We start from the raw sequence: 22,314 nt of genomic DNA, 5'->3' as shown, positions 1-22,314 counted from the left end.
GGAGCGCCGCGGCCCCCGGACCGCGCGTGGCCCGCAGAGCGACCCCGGCCCGGCGCCGGCCCCGCCCCGCGCCCAGGGGTCCCGGGGCGGGCTCCGGGCTTCGGGCGGACGATGCGGCGGCGCGGCCGGAGCGGCGGCGGGAAGCGGAGGCGGAGGTGACGCGCCGGGGCCGGCGGGCCGGGCCATGCAGCGCTCCCGGGCGGCCGTGGACGAGGCGGCTCTGCTCCTGGCCGGGCTGGCCCTGCGGGAGCTGGAGCCGGGCGGCGACTCTCCGGGCCGGGGCCGGCGGGCGCCGCGGCCCGGGCCGGGAGACGAGGCGGCGCAGGCGTTGGGCCGCAGAGGGCAGGGCAGCGGCGGCGGCGGCCCCGAGGCCGGGGTGGACGGACTGAGCCGCGGGGAGCGAGGCCCGCGGCGCGCGGCGGCCCCCGAGCTCAGCGCGCAGCCGGCGGGCAGCCCGCGGGCTAGCCTGGCGGGCTCCGACGGAGGCGGCGGCGGCGGCGGCGGCAGCGGCAGCGCCCGCTCCAGCGGAATCAGCCTGGGCTACGACCAGCGCCACGGCAGCCCGCGCTCGGGCCGCTCGGACCCGCGCCCGGGCCCCGGGCCGCCGTCGGTGGGCAGCGCGCGCTCCAGCGTGTCCAGCCTCGGCTCCCGCGGCTCGGCCGGCGCCTACCCCGACCTGCTCCTGCCCGGCGCCTGCTCCGCGCCGGCTCGCTCCCCGGAGCCCGCCGGGCCTGCCCCTTTCGCTCTGCCTTCGCTCCAGCTGCCCCCGGGCCGGGAGGGCGCCCCGAGCTCGGCGGAGCGGCGGCTGGAGGCGCTGACCCGAGAGCTGGAGCGGGCGCTGGAGGCGCGCACTGCGCGGGACTACTTCGGTGAGCGAGCTCGGCCGCGCGGCCCGCGCGCCTCGGCCCCGGGCCTCCGCTGTCCTCGTCGGGGGTCGGGGACGACCTCCGGTTAGGCGGCCGGCTCGGCCGAGGAGAGCGCTGGTTGGGCCCAGGGCTGGGCTTCGGACGAGGGACCGGGCTGCAAAAAGCGTGTGTCCCTCCCGTGGGGCTGGGGAGCTGGCGACGTTTGTTCCCGCAGACGGAGTGTGTGTGTGAACCTCCAGGTCTGGGGCTTGTTTCGGACAGTGGCTTAGCCTCTGGGTCTCTGGGCCGGGAGTTCTGGCAAAGTCAGTGGATGCGTTGCCCCTAATTTAGAGGAAAAGTCACGTTAATAGGCAGAAAAAGCTATTTTTGAATAATTTCTTCTTAACCCTTGGCACTTGCCTCAGCTCATCGTACTCCATGCTTTGTGATCAGCCGGTCAGCCGAAGCTGTGTGTTTCCCTTCTCCCAGCAGTAAGGGCTGTGAACAGGGGCAGGGAGGTGGCGTGGCCTGGATACCACCGGAGCCCGCCTGACCTGAGGCTTTGATAATGGTAGTGGCTGGAAGTAGAGTCTTTGAGGGAGGAGAAGCCCACGCTGGGGGTGGGGGGAGACTAAGCTGGTCATACTGGGCTGTCCTCGTTCTCGGTTGTGCTGTGTATATGGGATGTTTCCGAAGGGAATCCTGCTTCACATCATTTGCAAAGACCACCAGTCTCTGACAGCCTCCCTTTCTCAGTCTGACCTTGGCCCTTTGATCCCAAGTCCTTTGGACAACTTGAGGCTTGAGGTTCTGAGAGGCCTGGGGAGGGGCTTCGCTCCCTCCTTTACTGATAAGCAGGCACCTGGCTTTGGAGGGGGTGGTGGTTATCATGTCTGAGGCTGAGGCTGTCCTGGAGTTTGTATTTCATGGTTCATTCCAGCTAGCAGCTCAGGACTGCCCTGAACTGGATCTTGAGAGGGAAGGAGGTTGTATGGGACGGGCAATGGGGGCACTGCAGGCCGAGGGAAGAATGTGGGCAAAAGGAGACAAGTAAGGATATGTACGCTTCCGTTATACTCCCTGGGGTTACAGCCCAGGAGGGGTCAGGTGGTCAAGGGAGTGTGTAGGCCAAAGGGTTGTCCTGCCTTTGGGAGGGGACCTGCTCATCTAGGAGCATCACGGTGAGAATTTGTGGTCTGGTAGGTCCTGTGGCTGCTGTCAGACCGCCTGGGAGCAGGGAGGGAGTAGGAAGCCATTGCCTCTCATGCCGGGCAGGTACCAGGAGCCGAAGCTGGGCTACCTTCTGAAGAGAATGAGATTCCAGCGCTCTCTCCCGGGGAGACCGTCCCTTTTCCTGTCCCCACTCGCTGCAGGGCCTGGGCAGGGGTGTGTTCTCTGGGCCTCCGTAGCTACTCCTGAATCTTTGTGTGCAGACCGGGGCAGGTAGTGGGAGAAGTGAAGGGGCTGGTGGGTCATCCTTTCTAATGGGACCTGCTGCTCCCATTGAAGCCACGTGGGAGTGGGAGGTGAGTGATGATAGATCTTTGGGGGTTTTTTTTAAGAGAAGCCGGATCTAGGTAACATTTTCCTGATTTTTTGAAAACATGAGCAGCTGTTTGCTTGAACTGCTGTTATCTTCCTGCCGATGTTCCACATTTTGGAGCTGTGAAAGTGGCAGTTTCATAGAGATCAACCTGGATAATACAACATTTTACAAAAGGAAGTCTGCAGGGAGCATGAGCTCGAGCGATCTCTGGTAAACCTCACCCTTGGAGTGTTTTTTCCTCTCTGTCCATCCCTTCTTGGCTCTGGCACCCGCTCACCTCCTGGCTGCGCTCTGTCTCTCATGGGCATCTCTCCTGACCAAGTTCTGCTGCCAGGAGCCAGCCAACAGCCTCAGGCCTCCAGAACCTCATTGACTTTGGTGACCTCTCTGCCTTCTCTTCAGCCGCCCACCCCCAAGGCCACACCCTGGACTTGCCTCGCGTCAGCTGTCTTCAGTCCTGGTTGCAGCTTGCGTCTCACCGCTACCTCTGATTGCTCTCATTGCTGTTTGCCCTGCAGAACCCTGGCTCCAAGTCAGTGCTGCGGCCCCCTTTTCTGTTGCTATATCAGGCCGCAGAGTGATGGTCTTTAACCTTGGTGCTCTTCTGGGCACCACCCATCACTCTTAGCCTTGGTCAGTTCCCTCTTTCAGTCCCTCAACAGCCTGCCTCTCTCTTTGGCCCTGCCCGTGCTTTCTACTTTGCTGAGAATAATAGGGTCAGCAGTTGCAGTCTTGGCTTCCTGTCCCTTCCCTGAAGGCTCTTAAGTCCATGTCCAGGTCTGAGGATGAAGGTCCTTCCATCTCCAACCTCTACCTCCTCCATCTTCAGCTTTCCTCTTTCCACTGGCCCTTTTCTTTTGTTTATAAATATGTATAAGGGTCTTTCATTAAGCAACAACAACAAAAATAAGAAAAAACAACAAACCCAAACCTATATGGCCCCAAGGTCTTATCCGCCCTTTCATCCCTCATCCTAGTGTCTGGGTGACATCGTCTTTGCTTATCCGCTTTCGATCTCCCCTCAGCCGTCTCTGTCTCCTCCCACTGGACTGACCCAGCCCTCGCTCAGCACCCTGGCGATGCCCCAGCCTCAGCCCCAAACACCAGAGGGCATTTGCCAGGTCTTGTTGGTCTGGATCTTACTGCATTCCAAAGGTGGAGTCAACTCTCCTCCGAAGCAGTCTACTCCTTGGATTTTGGAGGTACCTCATGGTCCTGGTTGTCTTTCTTTTTTTTTTGCGGTACACGGGCCTCTCACTGTTGTGGCCTCTCCCGTTGCGGAGCACAGGCTCCGGACGCGCAGGCTCAGCGGCCATGGCTCACGGGCCCAGCCGCTCCGCGGCATGTGGGATCTTCCCGGACCGGGGCACGAACCCGTGTCCCCTGCTTCGGCAGGCGGACTCTCAACCACTGCGCCACCAGGGAAGCCCCTGGTTGTCCTTCTTCAGCGTATTTTCATGAAAGTGGTGCAAGCTCAAACAACCGAAAAACAAATAATACAAGGTCATAACTTCCCCTCTGGCCCGTCCTTCTGTTCTGCTTCCAATAGGCAGCCGACTTTTGCTCCTTGCATCGTGTTTTCTGGTAACGTAGTCAAATGACAAGGTCAGGTGTTCAGAGTTGATGGACAAGAGTGAAGGTGTGAGGGTGGGTCATTCTCACTTTAGGAAGATAAGTCTGGGTGCAGTTTGGGGGATGGATTATCGGGGGCCAGGGTAGGATGCTGTGAGGAAGCTGTTGAAACAGCAAGTGGGATGAGAATTGATGACGTTGAATCGGGCCAGTGGGCGTGAGGGGAGGGAATGAAGTCCAGAGTAGGGAACAGAGGAACCTGATTGAGAGCTGGAGGTGAGAGAGATAGGGTAGACCTGGATGCTTCCTGGAACCTGGCTGTGCGAAAGTGCCGTTTTTTTGAGCAGGAGCCCAGAGCTCTCTTCTGGACCTGAGGTGGTCTGGGGCCACCTGGGAGGTGGATTAGTGGCTCAGGAGAGGGATCCAGGCTGGGCAGGGTGCCAGGAGCCTCGGCAGGGGTGAGCATGGGAGCAGATGGCGCTGGGGTAAAGCCACGTGTGGAGACCTGTAAACGTGGTGTGTTTGGCTTCAAATTCTCAAAACATTTAAGTTAACAATTAATTTCAGTATGGAAAGGTTTCATGCACAAATCTAGATTTCTAGCTTTTCTTGAAAAATCAGAATCTTTAGAAGTGCTGGCCCTGCATTCCTCCCCGGTAGCCATCAGTGGAGCTGAGACGTGTCTGTGACCTCCGGCGGCCATGGCTCTCTTCTGCATTCACCTGGGTGCCCACCAATCACTTTTACATTCCTGCCTGGTTTGAGGGCATCTGAACTGTCTCTCTCTCTCCTGGGGAGACTGAGGCATGGGAGACCCAGGACTGAGCAAGGGAATACCCAGTAGAACTGGGAAGAGAGAAGAACTAGAAAGCCAGGTGCGGGTCATATTCTGGGGACCCGAGAGGAGGAGAGGGCCCCCTTTAGCAAGATCAGAAGAGAAAGTCCATAAATCTGCACCGTTAGGAGATGACAGGATGTGGACTAAGCTTTCTTTCTTGACTGAGGGGAGAGGGAAAATGGGGTGGCTGATGGGGGAGGGAGGTTTTTTTTAAGGTGGGAGACGCTCGGCCATGGTAAATGTTAAGGAGAAAGATCTGGTGGAAGGCAGGAAGGAGAGGGTTGAGGGCAGCGTGTCCTGAAGCGGCCAGAAGACTTAGGGTCCAGGGGGCAGGTAGGGCCCGTCTCCATGCCCTTTGTGCCATGGGAGACCTTTGGTGAGTCTGTGAGAGGACCTCTGATGTCTGGGCTGGACACCCGCAGTCTCCACGGTCTCCAGGAGGGCTGGCTAGAGAGTTCCCTAAGGCTAGTGCTGGCCTTTGCCCTGGTATTGCTGGTTACCCCTCTCCTTACCACCCCTCCCCTACCTGCCAAGCACCCCACCCTGGGGTGGTCCCCAAGTCCACTCAGTTATTCCCTGCAGAGCAACTTCGCCGTCTTATTTCCTTTAGACCTTTGCTCAGATATTACCTTGTCACTGGGGCCTTCTCTGACCATCTTCTTTAAAAATCACACACTCAGACGTATTCTTAATCAGCCTTCTTTTCCTCCATAGCACTTGTTTCTACCTGAGATGTGATTTACCTGTTGTCCACCTCTCTCCACTGGAATACATGCTCCTTGAGGGCGGGGGGGGGGGGGTTTGTTTGGTGCGTTGCAGAATCTCTGGCACCTAAACTATGCGGGGTGTCAGTGTCCACGTGTTGACTAAACAAGAGAATAACTTGACCTTATTGTACAGGTGAAGGAGGTGTGGCTGGGAGGGTCAGGGACTCTGCCCTGGTTGTGTCTATGTGGTCTTCATTCTTTTTGGTTCATAGACAGCAGAAAGGATTTTCCCTCTGTCCACGAGCAGATCAAGGTGAAGGGGCTTAGACCAACTTTCCAGGTATAAACATGTCATTGTAATTTTGATGGTGTGGACAGTGTCCGTTAGCTCTGACTTGCCACGTGCTCTGCTAAACTCTTTGAGTCCTCAGACAACAGCAGCAAACCCTAAGTAGTGGTACCCTTCCTGTCCCCATGTCAGCCATTAGTAATGGAGCGAAGGAGGCCTATGGAATTTCCTTGCGCAAGATCACGTGGCTGGGCGGTGTTAGGACTAGGAGTCAGATGCGTGTCCATTCAAGTCCACAGACCTGGTGCTAATCGCTGCTCTTTCCTGCCTCCTCTTCCATAGGGATTTGCATCAAGTGTGGGCTTGGCATCTATGGAGCGAGGCAGGCGTGCCAGGCCATGGGGAGCCTGTATCACACCGATTGCTTCACCTGCAACTCCTGTGGTAGGTAACCTCTCCCCTGTCCCTCTTGCACTGTGGATCCCCTTGCATCTAAGTCCCAGGCGGATGGACCACCCAGCTCTGGCCCAGGCTGGAGTGTGGAGGAGGCTGAGTTGTGGCTCCTTGTCATCTGGCCTAGTCTGCTTGAGAGGCCCAGGCTCCTGGGGAGATCTGCTGAGCCCTGGGGAGGGAGGCGTGAGACCAGGGAGGAGGCTTTTGCTGGCCACAGGGAAAGGCTGCCCTTCTAGCCCTTGGCTTTGGAACCTCTGTCCTGGGCAGGGTACTGATGTCTCTCGGTTGTCTGGGTGGGGCTTGTGGAGCCAGAGATGTGCCTTCTGCCTGCCTGGATATGAGGCTAATATTTTTTTCCCTGCAATATATTTTTTGTCCTAATTTTACACACTGTATAAAATATAAATGTTATAATTTAACCTAGACAAAGTTATAAAAAGAAAAAAGTAACTATAATCCAACCAACCTAATAAGTCTGCGCTCTTTTTTTTTTTTAAGTCTGCACTCTTGATCTTCTTACTGTTCTTTCATGCTTTGCCCTGAGAAGACATCTTTTATTTATATACACAAAACATTTTAATATAAAACACTTTATTTTATAAAAGTGTAATATAACTTTGTTATAAAGCAGAAACTAACACACCAGTGTAAAGTAATTATACTCCAATAAAGATGTTAAAAGAAAAAAACGTCTAATACGTACACAGTGTTAAGTCAGAGAGTCCTGAGAAGCTGTTTTTGCAATCGCAAAAAACCGCTTATCTTTCTACCCCGGTCTTCTTGCCCAGGGACAGCCACGTAGCAACTTCATCTAGTAGGCACCTCCATGTTCTAACAGCATACACTGCTGTTTCTTGATTATCAGTTTTGGAAATGATTTACTTTTGTTTGCCGTGGTAGGTGAGGAATAGGTTCTTACGCTGACTGTTGTGCCCTCTCCCCTTCCGTCTTCTCAGTGTAGTCATCATAAGTTGTGATTAAGTCAATAAACCAGGTTTATATTACTATAATATGACTATGTAAATATTATTCACTGCAAAACCAAGAATTATACTGGGGTTATGTCTCCTTTTTTCTATAGTCATTTACTTTCCCTGGAGTTTTCTTTTTTAACCTTTTTTTCTCCTTGCATTGTCTTGACTTATCATATCCTTCAGTTTCCTCTCCCCACTCCAGTTGCCCCATTTTAGTAGGCATTCTTTTGAGTTCCCCCTTGGAGCCCCTGGCCTCTCCTTAGTCTGAGCCAGTTGCTCTCTGGACCCCTGTGGAGTGTTCATTCTGTGCCTACCCATGTATATTGGTTGGATTGAATCCACTGTCTCCTAGAAGCTTTCAGCTGCAGATGACAGAAAAGCTGCTGAGGAGGCTTAAACTCTAAGAATATTTCTTGACTCGTTGAACTGGGAGCCCAGAGATAGGGCTGGCTTCAGGCTGGGATTGATCTAGTGGCTTAGGCCCTATGAATATCTTGGCTGTGTTTCCCTTGGGTTTGGTTTTATCCTTAGGGTGACTTCTCTTATGGTAGTGAAATGTCTGAGGCAGCTTGAGACTTCCATTGGGACACCACTGGTCTGGAGGAAGAGGGGCCATTTCCTCTCGTCATGTTTTTGGGGTGGGGAGACTTCTTTTCCAGAAAACATCTAGCAAACATCTTCCTGTATATCATTGGCCAGATCATCTCACACATCCATTCCTGAACCAAGCCCCGTGTGGCTGGGGGGAGTGCTGTGATTTGATTGGCTTACTTGCCTGAGTCTCTGAACCATTATAAGGGAAGAAGAATTAGCTTTATACTAATCAAGCCCGTCCACGGATAGGGGAGTGGATTCAGGTTTCCCTTAAACACACCAGGCTGTCTGAGGTAAGGTTGGTTACTGAACACAACTTGGAGAAGTAGGGAGGAATCGAAGCTGTGAAACAACCTAAACTGTCCAGCGTTTTGCTGTAGTTGTCTAAGCAGGGCAATGTGGGAGGTAAGTTTTCTGAATTCTGTTGTGTCTAAAATACCTTTATTCAACTCTCACAATTTGTAGTTTGACTGGGAATAGATTTTCAAATTGGAACTAATTTTCACTAAGCATTTTGAAGTCATAGATTTATCTTCCAGAAGCCATGGTTACTGCTCAATTCTGATGCCATTCTGATTCTCATTTTTGTGTGTGTGATCTGTTTTTTTCCTTTTGGGAGATCTCAGGAAGAGGGCTATCATTGAGCAAATCCTGTAATAGCCTCTGGAAAGGGCTGTGAACTGCACAGTTGCAGGGGTTGCCACTTACGTAGATGCAAGAGGAATGGTGCTCCTGAAATTGTGCATTGCAGCTACTTGGCTTCGGATACTTTATGTTTGGTGTAGGCTTTGTGCGTACACACAGAGCCCCATTAGACTGGAGACTTGCCCTTCGGTTCTGGGAATTTTTCTTGTATTCTTATTTATTCCCTTCTTCTTTCCACTGGTACTGAGTTCAGCAGTGTATGAATCAGGATAATATATTATGACCAAGTTGAGCTTACCTGAAGAGTACCAGTGGAGTCACGATAGAAAATTCGTTACTGTAACTCACCTCATTAACAAACTAAAGAAGAAAAACTATATAATCATCTCAATAGGAGTAGAACAAGCAGTCAGTAAAATCTGACATTCAGATTTTAGCAAACTGGAAATAAAAAGGAACTTTCTCAACCTGATAAAAGTTGGTTACTAAAAATCTATGCAAACATCATACTCAGTGGTGAAATATAAGAAAAATGGACCTTTAAAAGAGGAAAGGACAATGATGCCTGCAATCATGTGTTCTATTCAGCATTGTACTGGAGGTCCTAGTCATTGCAGTAAGACAAGAAAAATAAATACAGCATAATCATGTAAATATTCATATACTGTTGAACATGGGTATATAAAATAGTGTTGAGAGGTCAGTATTTTCCAAATTGATCTATAATGCATTGTAATTCCAGTTAAGCAGGTTTTTGTGAATTTGACAAGCTAATTCTAAAATTTAAATGGAAGAGCAAAAGGCTAAGAATAATCAAGATGATCTTGAAGAAGAGTAGGTCGGGCAAACTTCCACCACCAGGTGTCAATATATATTGTACAGTTACATTAATTAATTTCATGTGTGGTACTGGGGCAAGGATAGACAAATAGACCAATGGACCAGAGTGGAGTTTAGAAACAGACCCATTGTCTGTGTGAAAACTTGATGGGTGATAGAGACAGCATTGCAGATGGTTCTGGGAAAAGTGGTTATCCATATAAAATAATGAAATTAAATCCAGGTGTATCAAAGACCTAAATGGGTAAAGAAAAACTTGACAATTTTAGAAATAAGTATAGAAACATATCTTTACCAATCTTCTGGTTAAGAAAAAAATTTTTTTCACACAAAAACTGCTAAACTTAAAAGAGGGGATTGACAAATTTGGCTACATTTGAATTAAAAACCTCTATTTGTTAAAAGACACTGTGAAGCATATGGGAAAACAAACCTTATACTGTCACAAACATAACTGCCAACGATCATTTTTGTTTGTTTACAGCATTCCTTTTTTTTATTTTATTTTTTTAATTTTTATTTTTATTGGGCTATAGGGGATGGGTTGGGAAATATCTCTGCAAGTTATGCCCTACTAGGGAAATGTCCATTCTCATTTTCCTGGGATAGCTTTCGGAGCTTTTTCTTTTCTTTCTTTTTTTTTTTTTTTTTGCAGTACGCGGGCCTCTCACTGTTGTGGAGCACAGGCTCCGGATGCGCAGGCTCAGCGGCCATGGCTCACGGGGCCCAGCCGCTCCGCGGCATGTGGGATCTTCCCGGACCGGGGCACGAACCCGTGTCCCCTGCATTGGCAGGCGGACTCTCAACCACTGTGCCACCAGGGAAGCCCACCCTAGGGGATGTTTGAAAAGTTTATTTTATTTATTTATTTGGCCGCTCTGTGTGGCATGTGGGATCTTAGTTACCCAGCCATGGATCGCACCTGTGCCCCCTGCAGTGGAAGTACGGAGTCTTAACCACTGGATCACCAGGGAAGTCCCTGAAAATTAAGGAAAAAGTCGAACAGGGGCAAATACATTTTTTCTTTTATGAGTATTCTTATTACTTATGGACTTGTATTCATGCAATGTATTGCAATACCATCATTATTCTTTTTGATGCTCAGATTGCCGGAGGAAGTCCTTTCCAGTTGACTCCTGTGCCCTTTTGACATGTCCCCATTGTTCTTTGAGTACTTCTTTACTCTGGCACAAGATATATTCGGTTTACCTTTGTTTTTGTTTTTAATTTAGTACAATTTACATATAGTGCAGCAAACAGATCTTAAGTATATAGTTCAAAGATTTTGGATAAATGTGTTCATTTATATTACTCGCACCCCTAACAAGGTTATAGAAAATTTTAAACACCCGAGAAACTTCCATCTTCCCTTTTTTTCAGTTAATCCCCATATGTTCTCCCATCACATCCACTCGACCAGTGTTCTGATTTCTACCATCATAGATTAGTTTTGTCTGTTCTAGAACTTAATATAAATGCAGCCATAATAGTATGTACTATTTTCTTTCTCTTTTTAAAAAATTATTTATTTATTTATTTATTTATTTTGGCTGTATTGGGTTTTCGTTGCTGCGCGTGGGCTTTCTCTAGTTGCAGCAAACGGGCTACTCTTCGCTGCGATGCGAGCTTCTCATTGCGGTGGCTTCTCTTGTTGCGGAGCAGGGGCTCTAGGCACGCAGGTTTCAGTAGTTGTGGCGCACGGGCTTAGTTGCTCTGCGGCATGTGGGATCTTCCCGGACCAGCGCTCGAACCCGTGTCCCGTGCATTTGCGGCGGATTCTCAACCACTGCGCCACAGGGGAAGCCCCGCCTTTTTTTTTTTTTTTGATCTATGTTGTTACATGTATCAGTAGCTCACTCCTTTTTATTGCTGAATAGCATTTTTATTGTATGAATATACCACAATTTGTTTATCCATTTATCTGTTGATAGATACTAGGTTGTGCTATGAACATTCTTGTACAGGTCATTTGTGGACAAATGTTTTCATTTCTCTTGGGTAAATTCCAAGGAATGGAATTTCTGGGTCATAGGCTAAGTGTACGTTTAACTTCATAAGAGACTGCCAAACTATTTTCCAAAGGGGCTGTATCATTTTATACTCCCGCTAGAAATGTAAGAGAGTTGGTTTGTTCTATATATTTGCCAACAGCTGGTGTTTTAGTCTTTTTAATTTTAGCCATTCTAATGGGTTTGAAGTAGTATCTCACTGTGGTTTTAATTTGCATTTCCCTGACAACTAATGAGGTTTGAGCGTCTTTTCTTCTGTTTCTTGGCCATTTATATCTTCTTTTGTGAAGTCTGTTCAAGTCTTCTGCCCATTTTTTTAAAAATAATGTTTACTTTAATTCTTACTCCCTTTTTTAAAAATTTTTATTTAAAAAAGTTTTTGGCCTTGCCATGCAGCACGTGGGATCTTAGTTCCCCGACCAGGGATTGAACCTGCAGGCCCTGTGCTGGAAGTGCGGAGTCTCAACCGCTGGACTGCCTGGGAAGTCCCTCTTTTGCCCAGTTTTTAAATTGGGAGTTGTCTTTTATTATTTAGTTTTAGGAATATATATGGTAAAAGTTCTTTTCAGATGTTTTGTGAATATTTTCTTCCGTTTTTTTTTGTTTTGTTTTACGGTTATTATTTTTGTGACTTAAAATGTTTTGTCCCCTGTTAGGTCGTGAAGATAGTCTCCTTTGTTTTTTTCTAGAAGCTTTAGGTTTCTCATGTTTAGGTTGATAACCATCTCATGTTAATTTTTATGTATGGTAAGAGGTAAGGGATTGAGTCTTATTCTTTTTTCCATATGAATATTTAGTTGTTCCAGCACCATGTGCTGAGAAGACTTTGCTTTCCCACTTGTACGTTTGTTGAAATATTTATGGGTCTATTTTTGCCCTCCATTCTGTTCCACTGATCTTTTTTTTTTTTTTTTTTAATAAATTTATTTATTTATTTATTTTTGGCTGTGTTGGGTCTTCGTTTCTGTGCGAGGGCTTTCTCTAGTTGCGGCAAGCGGGGGCCAGTCTTCATCGCGGTGCGCGGGCCTCTGACTATCGCGGCCTCTGTTGTTGAGGAGCACAGGCTCCAGACGCGCAGGCTCAGCAGTTGTGGCTCACGGGCCTAGTTGCTCCGTGGCATGTGGGATCTTCCCAGACCAAGGCTCGAACCCATGTCCCCAGCATTAGCAGGCAGATTCTCAACCACTGCGCCACCAGGGAAGCCCCTCCACTGATCTTTTTGTCTCTCCTGCCCACAATATTACATTGTCTTGATTTCTGTAAGTCTTAAAATAGGGAGTGTAAGTTTTCTAGTTTTGTTGATCTTTTCCAAGATTATTTTGGCTATTCTAGGTTCTTTGTATTTCTATATAAATTTAAAAATTGGCACATCAGTTTCCACACACAAAAAAATAGAGTGCTGAGAACTCGATTGGGCGGCATTGAATGTGTAGATCAATTTGGGGACAATTGATATGAGAACGTCTGAAGCCATGAAGATGGTTGTCGGAACTGTGCAGGGTCCAAGATTTTTCCCTGCATGCAAGCTGACTAGTTAGCCTGCCTGTGTTTCACGGGTGCTGGCTGAAGACATGACCTTCCTGGGACAGATACAGCACTGCAGGCAGCGTGAGCTTCATGTTCACATCGGTTCTGTGTGCCCTCCTTGGTCCCACAGTGGTGACGTGGATACCAGCTGTGTGCTGCACACGCGGTGGGTCTCTATGTCATGGCTGAGGAACCCTGAGCTTAGGGAACCCCAGGATTTTATAATGGGCTGCCAGCAAAGCTGTGTGACTCTTATCCCAGAGAAGCACATTTATCTCTGTTTATACTGAACAGCAAACCAACCTGCTTTCTGCTTCAGAGGGAGATGCTATCTCTGTCTTCTGAGCAGTTTGCTCCACAGACGTCCTTGGAAAGATAATTAAGAATGAAAGCTGCAAGCCATTTGAAAGATGTGCAGAGATGGAAGGGATCCAATGGAGAACTGTCTTCCAGCAGTGGTATATCTCTCTATTTATGTAGCTCTTTTAAAATTTCTCTCAGCAAAGTTTGGTTTTGCTGAGTAAAGTCAGACACATCTTTCATTAAATTTATCCCTTAGTATTTTATGGGTTTTTGGGGATGCTGTTATAAATGCATTTTAAAAATTGTAAGTTTAGGAGACTTCCCTGGTGGCGTGGTGGTTAAGACTCCGCGCTCCCAATGCAGGGGGCCCGGTTTGATCCCTGCCCAGGGAACTAGATCCCACGTGTATGCTGCAACTAAGAGTTCACATGCCACAACTAAGGAGCCCGCATGCTGCAAGTAAGGAGCTGGTGAGCCGCAACTAAGCAGCCTGCGAGCTGCAACTAAAGGAGCCCGCCTCCTGCAACTAAGACCTGGCACAACCAAATAAATAAATAGATATTAAAAAAAAAAAAGGAATACTGAAGGTGCTAGTAAAATGTATTCAAAATAATAAAAATAAAAATTGTAAGTTTATTTTCCAGTCGCTTGTTGCTAGAATATAAAAATATTTTTGGTTTTCATATATTGACCACCTACTCTACAGCTTTGCTAAACCTACTTATTAGTTCTAGCAGGTTTTTCATAGATTTCTTGTGATTTTCTGTATAACACAATCACGTCATTTGTGTTTATCGGTTTTCCTTTCTCACCTGTCTTCTTGCACTGCGTAGCACATCTAGTATACAGTTGAATCCTAAGGGGAAAAGCATCTACTATTTCACTGTTATGTCTGATGTGAGCTGTGGGGCTTTCATAGGTGCCCTTCATCAGGTGCGGGAGGTTCCCTCTTGCCCCTGGTTAGGTGTTGTCATCTCCTGACTCTAATGGGAATGCCTCTCATAGGTCTGCTGGGGCTGTGGTTTTGACAAGGATGCCTTTTTCTTTGAAAGTTTTTGTTCAATTTGTTTAAACTAAAAAAACCCCACATCACTCATTTCTCCCATCCCCAACCCCCTGTGTCTTGCAACCACCAAATTCTTCTATCTATGAGCTTTTTTTTTTTTTTAAAGATTCCACATATAAGAGAGATCATACGGCATTTGTGTTTCTTTGTCTGACTTATTTCACTTAGCATAATGCCTTCAAGGTCCATTAATGTTGTTGCAAATGCCAAGATTTAATTTTCATTCTTTTTGTGGCTGAATCATATTCATGTGTGTGTGTGTGTGTAATTTTTTATCCATTCATCCATCAATGGACGCTTAGATTGTTTCCATCTCTTCGTTATTGTAAATAATGATGCAATGAACATGGAGGTGCAGATATCTTTGTGAATTAGTATTTTTGTTTTCTTTAGATAAATACCCAGAAAGGGAATTGCTGGGTCATATGTTAGTTCTCTTTTTAATTTTTTGAGGAACCTCCATACTGTTTTCCACAGAGGTTGCACCAATTTACATTCCCACCAACAGTGAACGAGGGTTCCCTTTTCTCTAAATCCTAACCAACACTTGTTATGTCTTGTCTTACTGATCATAGCCATTCTAACAGATGTGAGGTCCTTTGTTGTTAATTAATAGACCATATATGTGTGGGTTTATTTCTGGGCTTGCTGTTCTGATCCATTGATGAATGTGTCTATTTTTATGCCAACAGCATACTTTTTAATTACTGTAGCTTTGTAATACAGTTTGAAATCATGAAGCATGATGCCTCCAGTTCTGTTCTTCTTTCTCAAGATTGCTTTGGCTTTTTAGGGTCTTTTGTGGTTCCATGTAAGTTTTAGGATTATTTGTTCTAAAAATACCATTGGAATTTTTTTTAACATCTTTATTGGAGTATAATTGCTTTACAATGTTGTGTTAGTTACTGCTGTATAACAAAATGAATCAACTATATGCATATGTACATCCCCATATCCCCTCCCTCTTGTGTCTCCCTCCCACCCTCCTTATCCCACCCCTCTAGGTGGTCACAAAGCACTGAGCTGATCTCCCTGTGCTATGAGGCTGCTTCCCACTAGCTGTTTTACATTGGGTAGTGTATATATGTCAGTGCTCCTCTCTCACTTCATCCCAGCTTACTCTTCCTCCTCCCTGTGTCCTCAAGTCCATTCTCTACGTCTGTGTCTTTATTCCTGTCCTGCCCCTAGGTTCATGAGAACTTTTTTTTTTTTTTTAGATTCCATATATAGTTGTTAGCATATGGTATTTGTTTTTCTCTTTCTGACTTACTTCACTCTGTATGACAGACTCTAGGTCCATCCACCTCACTGCAAATAACTCAATTTCGTTTCTTTTTATGGCTGAGTAATATTCCATTGTATATATGTGCCACATCTTCTTTATCCATTCATCCGATGGTGGACACTTAGCTTGCTTCAATGTCCTGGCTATTGTAAATAGTGCTGCAATGAACCTTGTGGTACATGACTTATTTTGAGTTACGGTTTTCTCAGGGTATATGCCCGGTAGTGGGATTGATGGGTCATATGGTAGTTCTGTTTTTAGTTTAGTTTTCCTTTTTTAAAAAAAATACATTTATTTATTTTTGGCCACGTCGGGTCTTGTTGCTGCCCGCAGGCTCTCTCTAGTTGCAGTGGGTGGGGACTACTCTTCGTTGTGGTGTGAGGACTTCTCATTGCTGTGGCTTTTCTTGTTGTGGAGCACGGGCTTTAGGCGCCCGGGGTTCAGTAGTTGTGGCTCACAGGCTCTAGGTGCATGGGCTTCAGTAGTTGTGGCACATGGACTTAGGTGCTCTGCGGCATGTGGGATCTTCCCAGACCAGGGCTCGAACCCATGTCCCCTGCACTGGCAGGCGGATTCTTAACCACTGCGCCACCAGGGAAGTCCCCTGTTTTTAGTTTGTTAAGGAACCTCCATACTGTTCTCCATAGTGGCTGTATCAATTTACATTCCCACCAACAGTAAAACCATTGGAATTTTGATAGGGACTGTGTTGAATCTGTAGATTGCTTTGGGTAGTGTGGACATTCTAACAATACTGATTCTTGCAGTCCATAAGCATAGAATATCTTTGCACTTATTTGTGTTTTCAGTTTCTTTCGTTAATGTTTTGTAGTTTTCAATATACAAGTCTTTCACCTCCTTGGTTAAATTTATTCCTAGGTATTTTATTCTTTTTGATGCAATTGTAAATAGACTTTTCTTATTTTCTCTTTCTGATAGTTCATTTTTAGTTAAAGAAACAGCAGATTTTTGTGTATTGATTTTGTATTCTGCAACTTTACTGAATTCATTTGTTCTAACAGTTTTTGATAGTCTTTAGGGTTTTCTCTCTCTCTCTCTCTATATATATATATTTTTTTCTTCTCTATATATTATGTCGTCTGCAAATAGTGACAGTTTTACTTCTTCCTTTCTAATTTGGATGCCTTTTATTTCCTTTTCTTGCCTAATTGCTCTGGCTAGGACTTCCAATTCTATGTTGAATGAAAGTGGTGAGAGTGGACATCCTTGTCTTTTTCCTGATCCAAGAGGAAAAGCTTTTAGCTTTTCCATTGTTTATGATATCAGCTGTGGGCTTGTCATATATGGTCTTTATTATGTTGAGGTACGTTCTCTCTATACCCGCTTTGTTGAGAGTTTTTATTATGAAAGTATGTTGAATTTCATTAAATGCTTTTTCTTTCTGTGTCTATTGAGATGATCATAGGATTTGTATCCTTCATTTTGTTAATGTGTTGTATCACACTGACTGATTTGCCAACGTTGAACTATCCTGGCATCCTTGGAATAAAGGATACCTTTTTTTATATTGGGCTCCTTCACCTGGTGAGAGTTGTACTTTAACGTTTCTAGATTAAGAAATTCATTCTTGGGCTTCCCTGGTGGCGCCGTGGTTAAGAACCTGCCTGCTAATGCAGGGGACACGGGTTCGAGCCCTGGTCTGGGAAGATCCCACATGCCACGGAGCAGCTAAGCCCGTGAGCCATGACTACTGAGGCCCATGCTCCTAGAGCCTGTGCTCCGCAACAAGAGAAGCCACTGCAATGAGAGAGGCCCGTGCACCACAACGAAGAGTAGCGCCCGCTCTCCACCACTAGAGAAAGCCTGTGCGCAGCAACGAAGACCCAACGCAGCCAAAAATAAAATAAAGAAAAAGTAAAAAAAAAAAGAAAAAGAAATTCATTCTGCGGAGTCTGCTCTGAATTCCACTGAACTTAAAGCAAATGTTTTTTTTTAATTATCAGAACTTCAGTTTACATTTGAGAAACCGGTCTTCATATGTTTGCTCTGACAACCTCTTACCACAGTTTTGTCAGCAACATATTCTATTTAATTTTTTAAAAATATTAATTAGCGTAATGATAATAACATAGCATTAGAGGGAAATTTAAAATTTGTCTGCGATCCGCTTCTCATCTGTTGGAGGAGGGTGCTGAGAAATGGCAGCAGGAGCGTCGTCCCTGGTTCCAGCAGTCCAGGGACCCCCTTCTCAACCCTCATCCTTGCAGGGAGACGACTTCGCGGGAAGGCGTTCTACAATGTGGGTGAGAAAGTGTACTGCCAGGAGGACTTCCTGGTGAGTCAAAGCTGTGCCCTGGCTGGTGCCATGGGTGGGTGCAGGGGCGGGGACCCTCCTTCTGATTCATGTGGTGACCTGAGGCCAGGAAGCAGATGCTGGCTGGGCAGCGAGTACCCCTGTGTCACATAACATCCTGGATCCTGTGTCCCCTCCCAGTACTCCGGGTTCCAGCAAACGGCTGACAAGTGTAGCGTGTGTGGACACCTCATCATGGAGATGGTGAGAACCTCCCCCAGGCTCCTGGAGCCCCTCTGACATGCGCAGAGTCAAGGACCCCACCCTTTCACCTGTTGGAGACCTGCCAGGGGCTCAGAGCCAGAGTGTCTTCTGGGGGCTGTGCTGAGCCTTCCACCTACACTGACCCTTCAGTGCCTCCCGCCCCCAGATCCTGCAGGCCCTTGGGAAGTCCTACCACCCGGGCTGCTTCCGGTGCTCGGTGTGCAACGAGTGCCTGGACGGGGTGCCCTTCACTGTGGACGTGGAGAACAACATCTACTGTGTCCGAGATTATCACACGTGAGTAGCCGGCGCTATGCAACAGTGTGACTCCCATGGTTCCCCTGCCTCTCCCCAGGAGTATTTTTCTGGCCTGCCTGTCTGTGCCCTCCATTCTTGGCCTGCTCACTTCTGGCCTCCGCTGTGTGCTCAGTGGTTGGGGCGAGGCGCAGATCTCTGCTGGAGCCTTCTGTCTCAGTCCTCTCCTCCCCCTGCCTTTGCCTGCACCCCCTCGTCCTAGTGGTGGGGACTCTGGGCTGCCCCATCTAGCTTCTGTCCCGCTGCTCTAGTGGCCAGGCAAAGACTCTGCAGAGACCCCAAGCCCCCATTCCAGGCAGAAGAGTCTTCTGCCTGGAATGGGGGCTTGGGGTCTCCGCAGAGTCTCTTTCTGCCTGGCCGTACCCATGTGACCAGGTGATCCGTTCTCCCTTGCTGTGGCTCCAGGCTCAGCCCTCGGACCTCTGGTCCTGTGCTGCTGCCTTGCATGGGGTTGGTGCTGGGCATTGGTTCCTGGTACTCAGTGTGGAGCCAGGCTTTGCAGGGGTCTCAGCTAGAGGACGCCCAAGCCTGGACACGAGGGGGCAATGACTGGCAGGAAGCATGAGGGAGAGGCCAGGGCAGAACCTGAAGAAGCCATCCTGGAGGAGGTGATGGGGTGGAGGTGAATTGGGGCACCACACGAAAGGCCAGTGCCAAGAAGGCATGGCATAGGATGCTCCTACCCCGACATATCCGCACAAGGAGAGGGGGCCTGATGCTCGGGCCGCGTCATGGGGCTACTACGGGTGGACCTGTCCTCGTGCCCTTGGCCTCTGGTCACTCAGCTGGTCACTTCTGGTTTCCTTTATTCCTCCAGGGTTTTTGCACCAAAATGTGCCTCCTGTGCCCGTCCTATCCTCCCTGCACAGGTAGGAACCACTCACCTGGAGATGGTCAGGCGCCTGGCCCCGCCCGGCCCTGCTGGTCCTGCCTGGGTTGGCCCCAGGTCTTGGGCCCCAGTGGGAGGGATGAGCAGGCGCTCCTGCCCCCTGTCCCTCTGGGCTGAGGGACGTGTGTTGTGCCCAGTGCACGTACGGTGCAGGTGTCCCCGCATGAGTTAGAGGGAATTGGTGGCCCCTGCCGCTTGGCTGCCCCACTGGCCCCTCAGCTCCGTTGCCCGTCGATGTCAGGACTGGCCCCGGGCTCTGTGAGCTCGCAGCTGAGACGGTGGGGGAGCAGACGAGAGAAGGATGCGGTTTGTGCAGGAGACATCGTCGGGTGGTGCCCCTCTCTCCGGCACTGGGTCTTCCACACATGCTGGCCCTGGGGAAGCAGGCCTGGCAGTGGTCTTTCCTGACTGCAGAGAACTGAAAAGAACACGTACGCACACACTGACACCCACGTGATGGCTCTCATGAGCAAGTGTGCGTGCTCTCGGCTCCAGCGTGGGAGGAGGCCTACGGCACACGCACATCCATTTGTGTGCACCCACTGATGCCTGTTCTGGCCCCGTGGGAGCACCCACGTCAGAGCTCACACGGGTGTGAATGCACAGCCCCCATGACAGGAGCGCGTTGTGTAGTTATGTACCCACCACACAGTTTGCCTCAAGCCCTGTCTCTTCCTCCAGGGCTGTGAGACAACCATCCGTGTGGTGTCTATGGACAGAGACTACCACGTGGAATGCTATCACTGTGAGGTGAGCCTGGGTCCTCCCAGAAGGCTGGCGGCCAGGGTAGTCCCCCTCTCGCACAGGCCTCCTTCTCCCTAGGTGCTCTGTGGGCTCACCTCCTCTTTTATGGTTCTATCCCATTCTGCCTGTCCTCCCCCAGTGAGCTCTCTCCCTCCCCTCCAGGATATGTTTCTCTCAGCCCGTTTCTCATTCAGTCAAATATTTGCCGAGGATGTACAGTGTTGGGGTGTTGTTGATGTACAGAGAATAAAGACAGTCTCTATCCTCCAGAGAGACAAGTACTCAGGCAGTATTTATACAGGGTCATCATTGCTATCAAGGGGAGTTTTCAGAGCACATAGCAGGCCTTGGAAAATCAAGGAAGGCTTTCTGGGGGAGGTGACACCCAAGCTAAGATTTGAAAGACGAATAAGAGTTAGCTAAGGAGCAGGGAAAAGGGCATTTTCAGGCAATGGAAGCAGAATGTGCTAAGATGTGAAGGTGAGTGTGTTGTTTCGTTTCACTGGAGAAGTTGGCAGGAGCTGCGGACGAAAGGCCACTTGAGCTGAGGAGCGTGGACTTATCCTGAGGGCAGTGGAGAAGGATCGAAAAAGGATGACGCGATGTCACTGAGATTTTAGAAAGGGCATTCATGCAGAGAATGAATGGAGGGAGAGGGAGTAGGGGCTGAGGTTCCCAGAGGAGGCGGGTACAGTCAAGGTTGTGGCCCTGGGTTTCAGCAAGTAGACTGAGTTTAGTGTTGGTTAGATGGTACAAGGGACTGGATTTGGTCAGTGATTGGACATGGGAGTTGAGGGGTTGGAAGGTGTCCATTATGACCCCAGGAGAGAGTGAGGGTGAGAGGAGGAAGGCATTAGATGATCTCACTTTGGGTAGCTGGAGACACCTGAACGGAACTATCTAGGCAGCAGCCGGATGTGCTGGAGTATAAAGACTCTGGTACAGGTGTAGGAGTTTGGGAGTCATTGGCATACATAGCTCTTTCCTCTCTGATACTCTGCCCTGTGGTTTCTAGTTGCCTTTGCCTCCCCAAATTCTCAATTCAGGGAGACCAATGGGCAGCCTGGAAAAATCTCTCCAGGTAGTAACCTGGGCAATTGTAGGGCTCTCCTTATTAGTTTCCCTTCTCTCAGAGGTCACTGGCCTGCCTTGCCTGTTGTTCAGAGTCTGAGAATCATCGTTTCATATATTTTGCCCAGTTTGCCATCGTTAAAGGTAGAGCGGGAAATCCAGTCCTTGTTACTGTCATGGCCGGAAGCGGGAGTCCCATCATGGGCATGTACATGGCCACTGAAGCCAGGGGAGTAAATGAGGTCTTCCAGGAAGAGCTGTAGAGGAAGGAGCGGGGGCTCAGGATAGCCCAGGGGCTCCAACATTCCGGGGATGCGTTCAGGCAGAGCCGCCACACAGGAGACCTAGAATGAATGACCGACCTACCCCCAAGAAGCAGGAGAAAAACCAAGTGTTGGGTTTCAGAGCCCCCAGGGAAGAGCAGGCATGTCGGTGAGAAACCTTCGGTAGGAATCTAGGGTCCATCTGGAACCAGGTTGCCTTGATGGGGGCAAGTGGCCCAAAGGGAACAGGAATCCTGCTGGAGGACCAGGGAAGGGGGGTCAGGAGCAGGCATGGCCACAGTTCCTCCAGCAACCGTAGGAGGGCATCCTGCTCTGCAGTCCTGGGGACTGCAGTGTCCCCTTGGGGTCGCTAAGCTCAGTCCTTAAGGAAAGGCTGATGCCGAGTCCAGGAGCAGGGCAAGCTGTAAGCAGAGTACAGCCAGCGCCTCGGGGCTCTGAGCCATGGTGCTGCTGCCCCCAGGGGAGAGCCTTGGATGGGAACAGGGGGCTGTGGCCAGACAGGACACGGAGGACACCTGGGACCTGAGTTGCGTGGGACATGAAGCTCCATCACAACAGCCCAGCTCCATCAGCTGTGTGGGGCGGGGGTAGATGTTGGTCTCAGGGCCTTTGGGTAACAAGTGTCACAGCTTCCAGGTTGGAGTTCAGCCCTGGGTGCAGTGAGAGTGTGACCAAAGGGGCCTCCTTGGGGTGGGGGCGGGGGCGAAAGGAAGGGAAAAGTTGTCCAGCAGGTCTTGCCTGGTGCCCCGCTGTCGCTCGCAGCACACCACCCTCCATGGCTGCCCTGCACATTTCCTGCCTGTTGGGGGTCCAACACGAATCCCATAACTTGTTAAACAGAAAATTAGCCTATAAAATACCGTGCAGTGGTAAACATGGTAGGATAAGGGACATGAAGCAGAACTCCTTGTTGAACTGACGGCTTCAGGTCTTCTGTTCCACTATCTCTGAAGGCCACTGAGGTCAGCCAGTGACCCCCATGTGGGGATCCAGGAGATGA

At 49.0% G+C, this 22,314-nt stretch overlaps 1 protein-coding gene across 2 annotated transcripts in view; it reads left to right on the top strand.

Annotated features, from left to right (window-relative positions):
• The first annotated feature begins 165 nt into the window (after window positions 1-165).
• WTIP (WT1 interacting protein) overlaps window positions 166-22,314 on the top strand; it is a 31,092-nt gene continuing 8,943 nt past the window's right edge. For both annotated transcript variants that reach the window (XM_082676695.1, XM_082676694.1), the window contains exons 1-7: window positions 166-869; window positions 6,140-6,241; window positions 17,722-17,789; window positions 17,949-18,011; window positions 18,178-18,308; window positions 19,144-19,195; window positions 19,897-19,965. In XM_082676695.1, coding sequence (XP_082532821.1) covers window positions 185-869; window positions 6,140-6,241; window positions 17,722-17,789; window positions 17,949-18,011; window positions 18,178-18,308; window positions 19,144-19,195; window positions 19,897-19,965 — 1,170 coding nt within the window. In that variant the 5' untranslated portion in view covers window positions 166-184. The remainder of the gene's footprint in view (window positions 870-6,139; window positions 6,242-17,721; window positions 17,790-17,948; window positions 18,012-18,177; window positions 18,309-19,143; window positions 19,196-19,896; window positions 19,966-22,314) is intronic.

The sequence above is a fragment of the Grampus griseus genome, assembly GCF_964374135.1.
Source record: "Grampus griseus genome assembly, chromosome: 19".
Lineage (NCBI taxonomy): Eukaryota > Metazoa > Chordata > Mammalia > Artiodactyla > Delphinidae > Grampus > Grampus griseus.
This window is presented reverse-complemented; position numbering and strand designations above follow the sequence as displayed.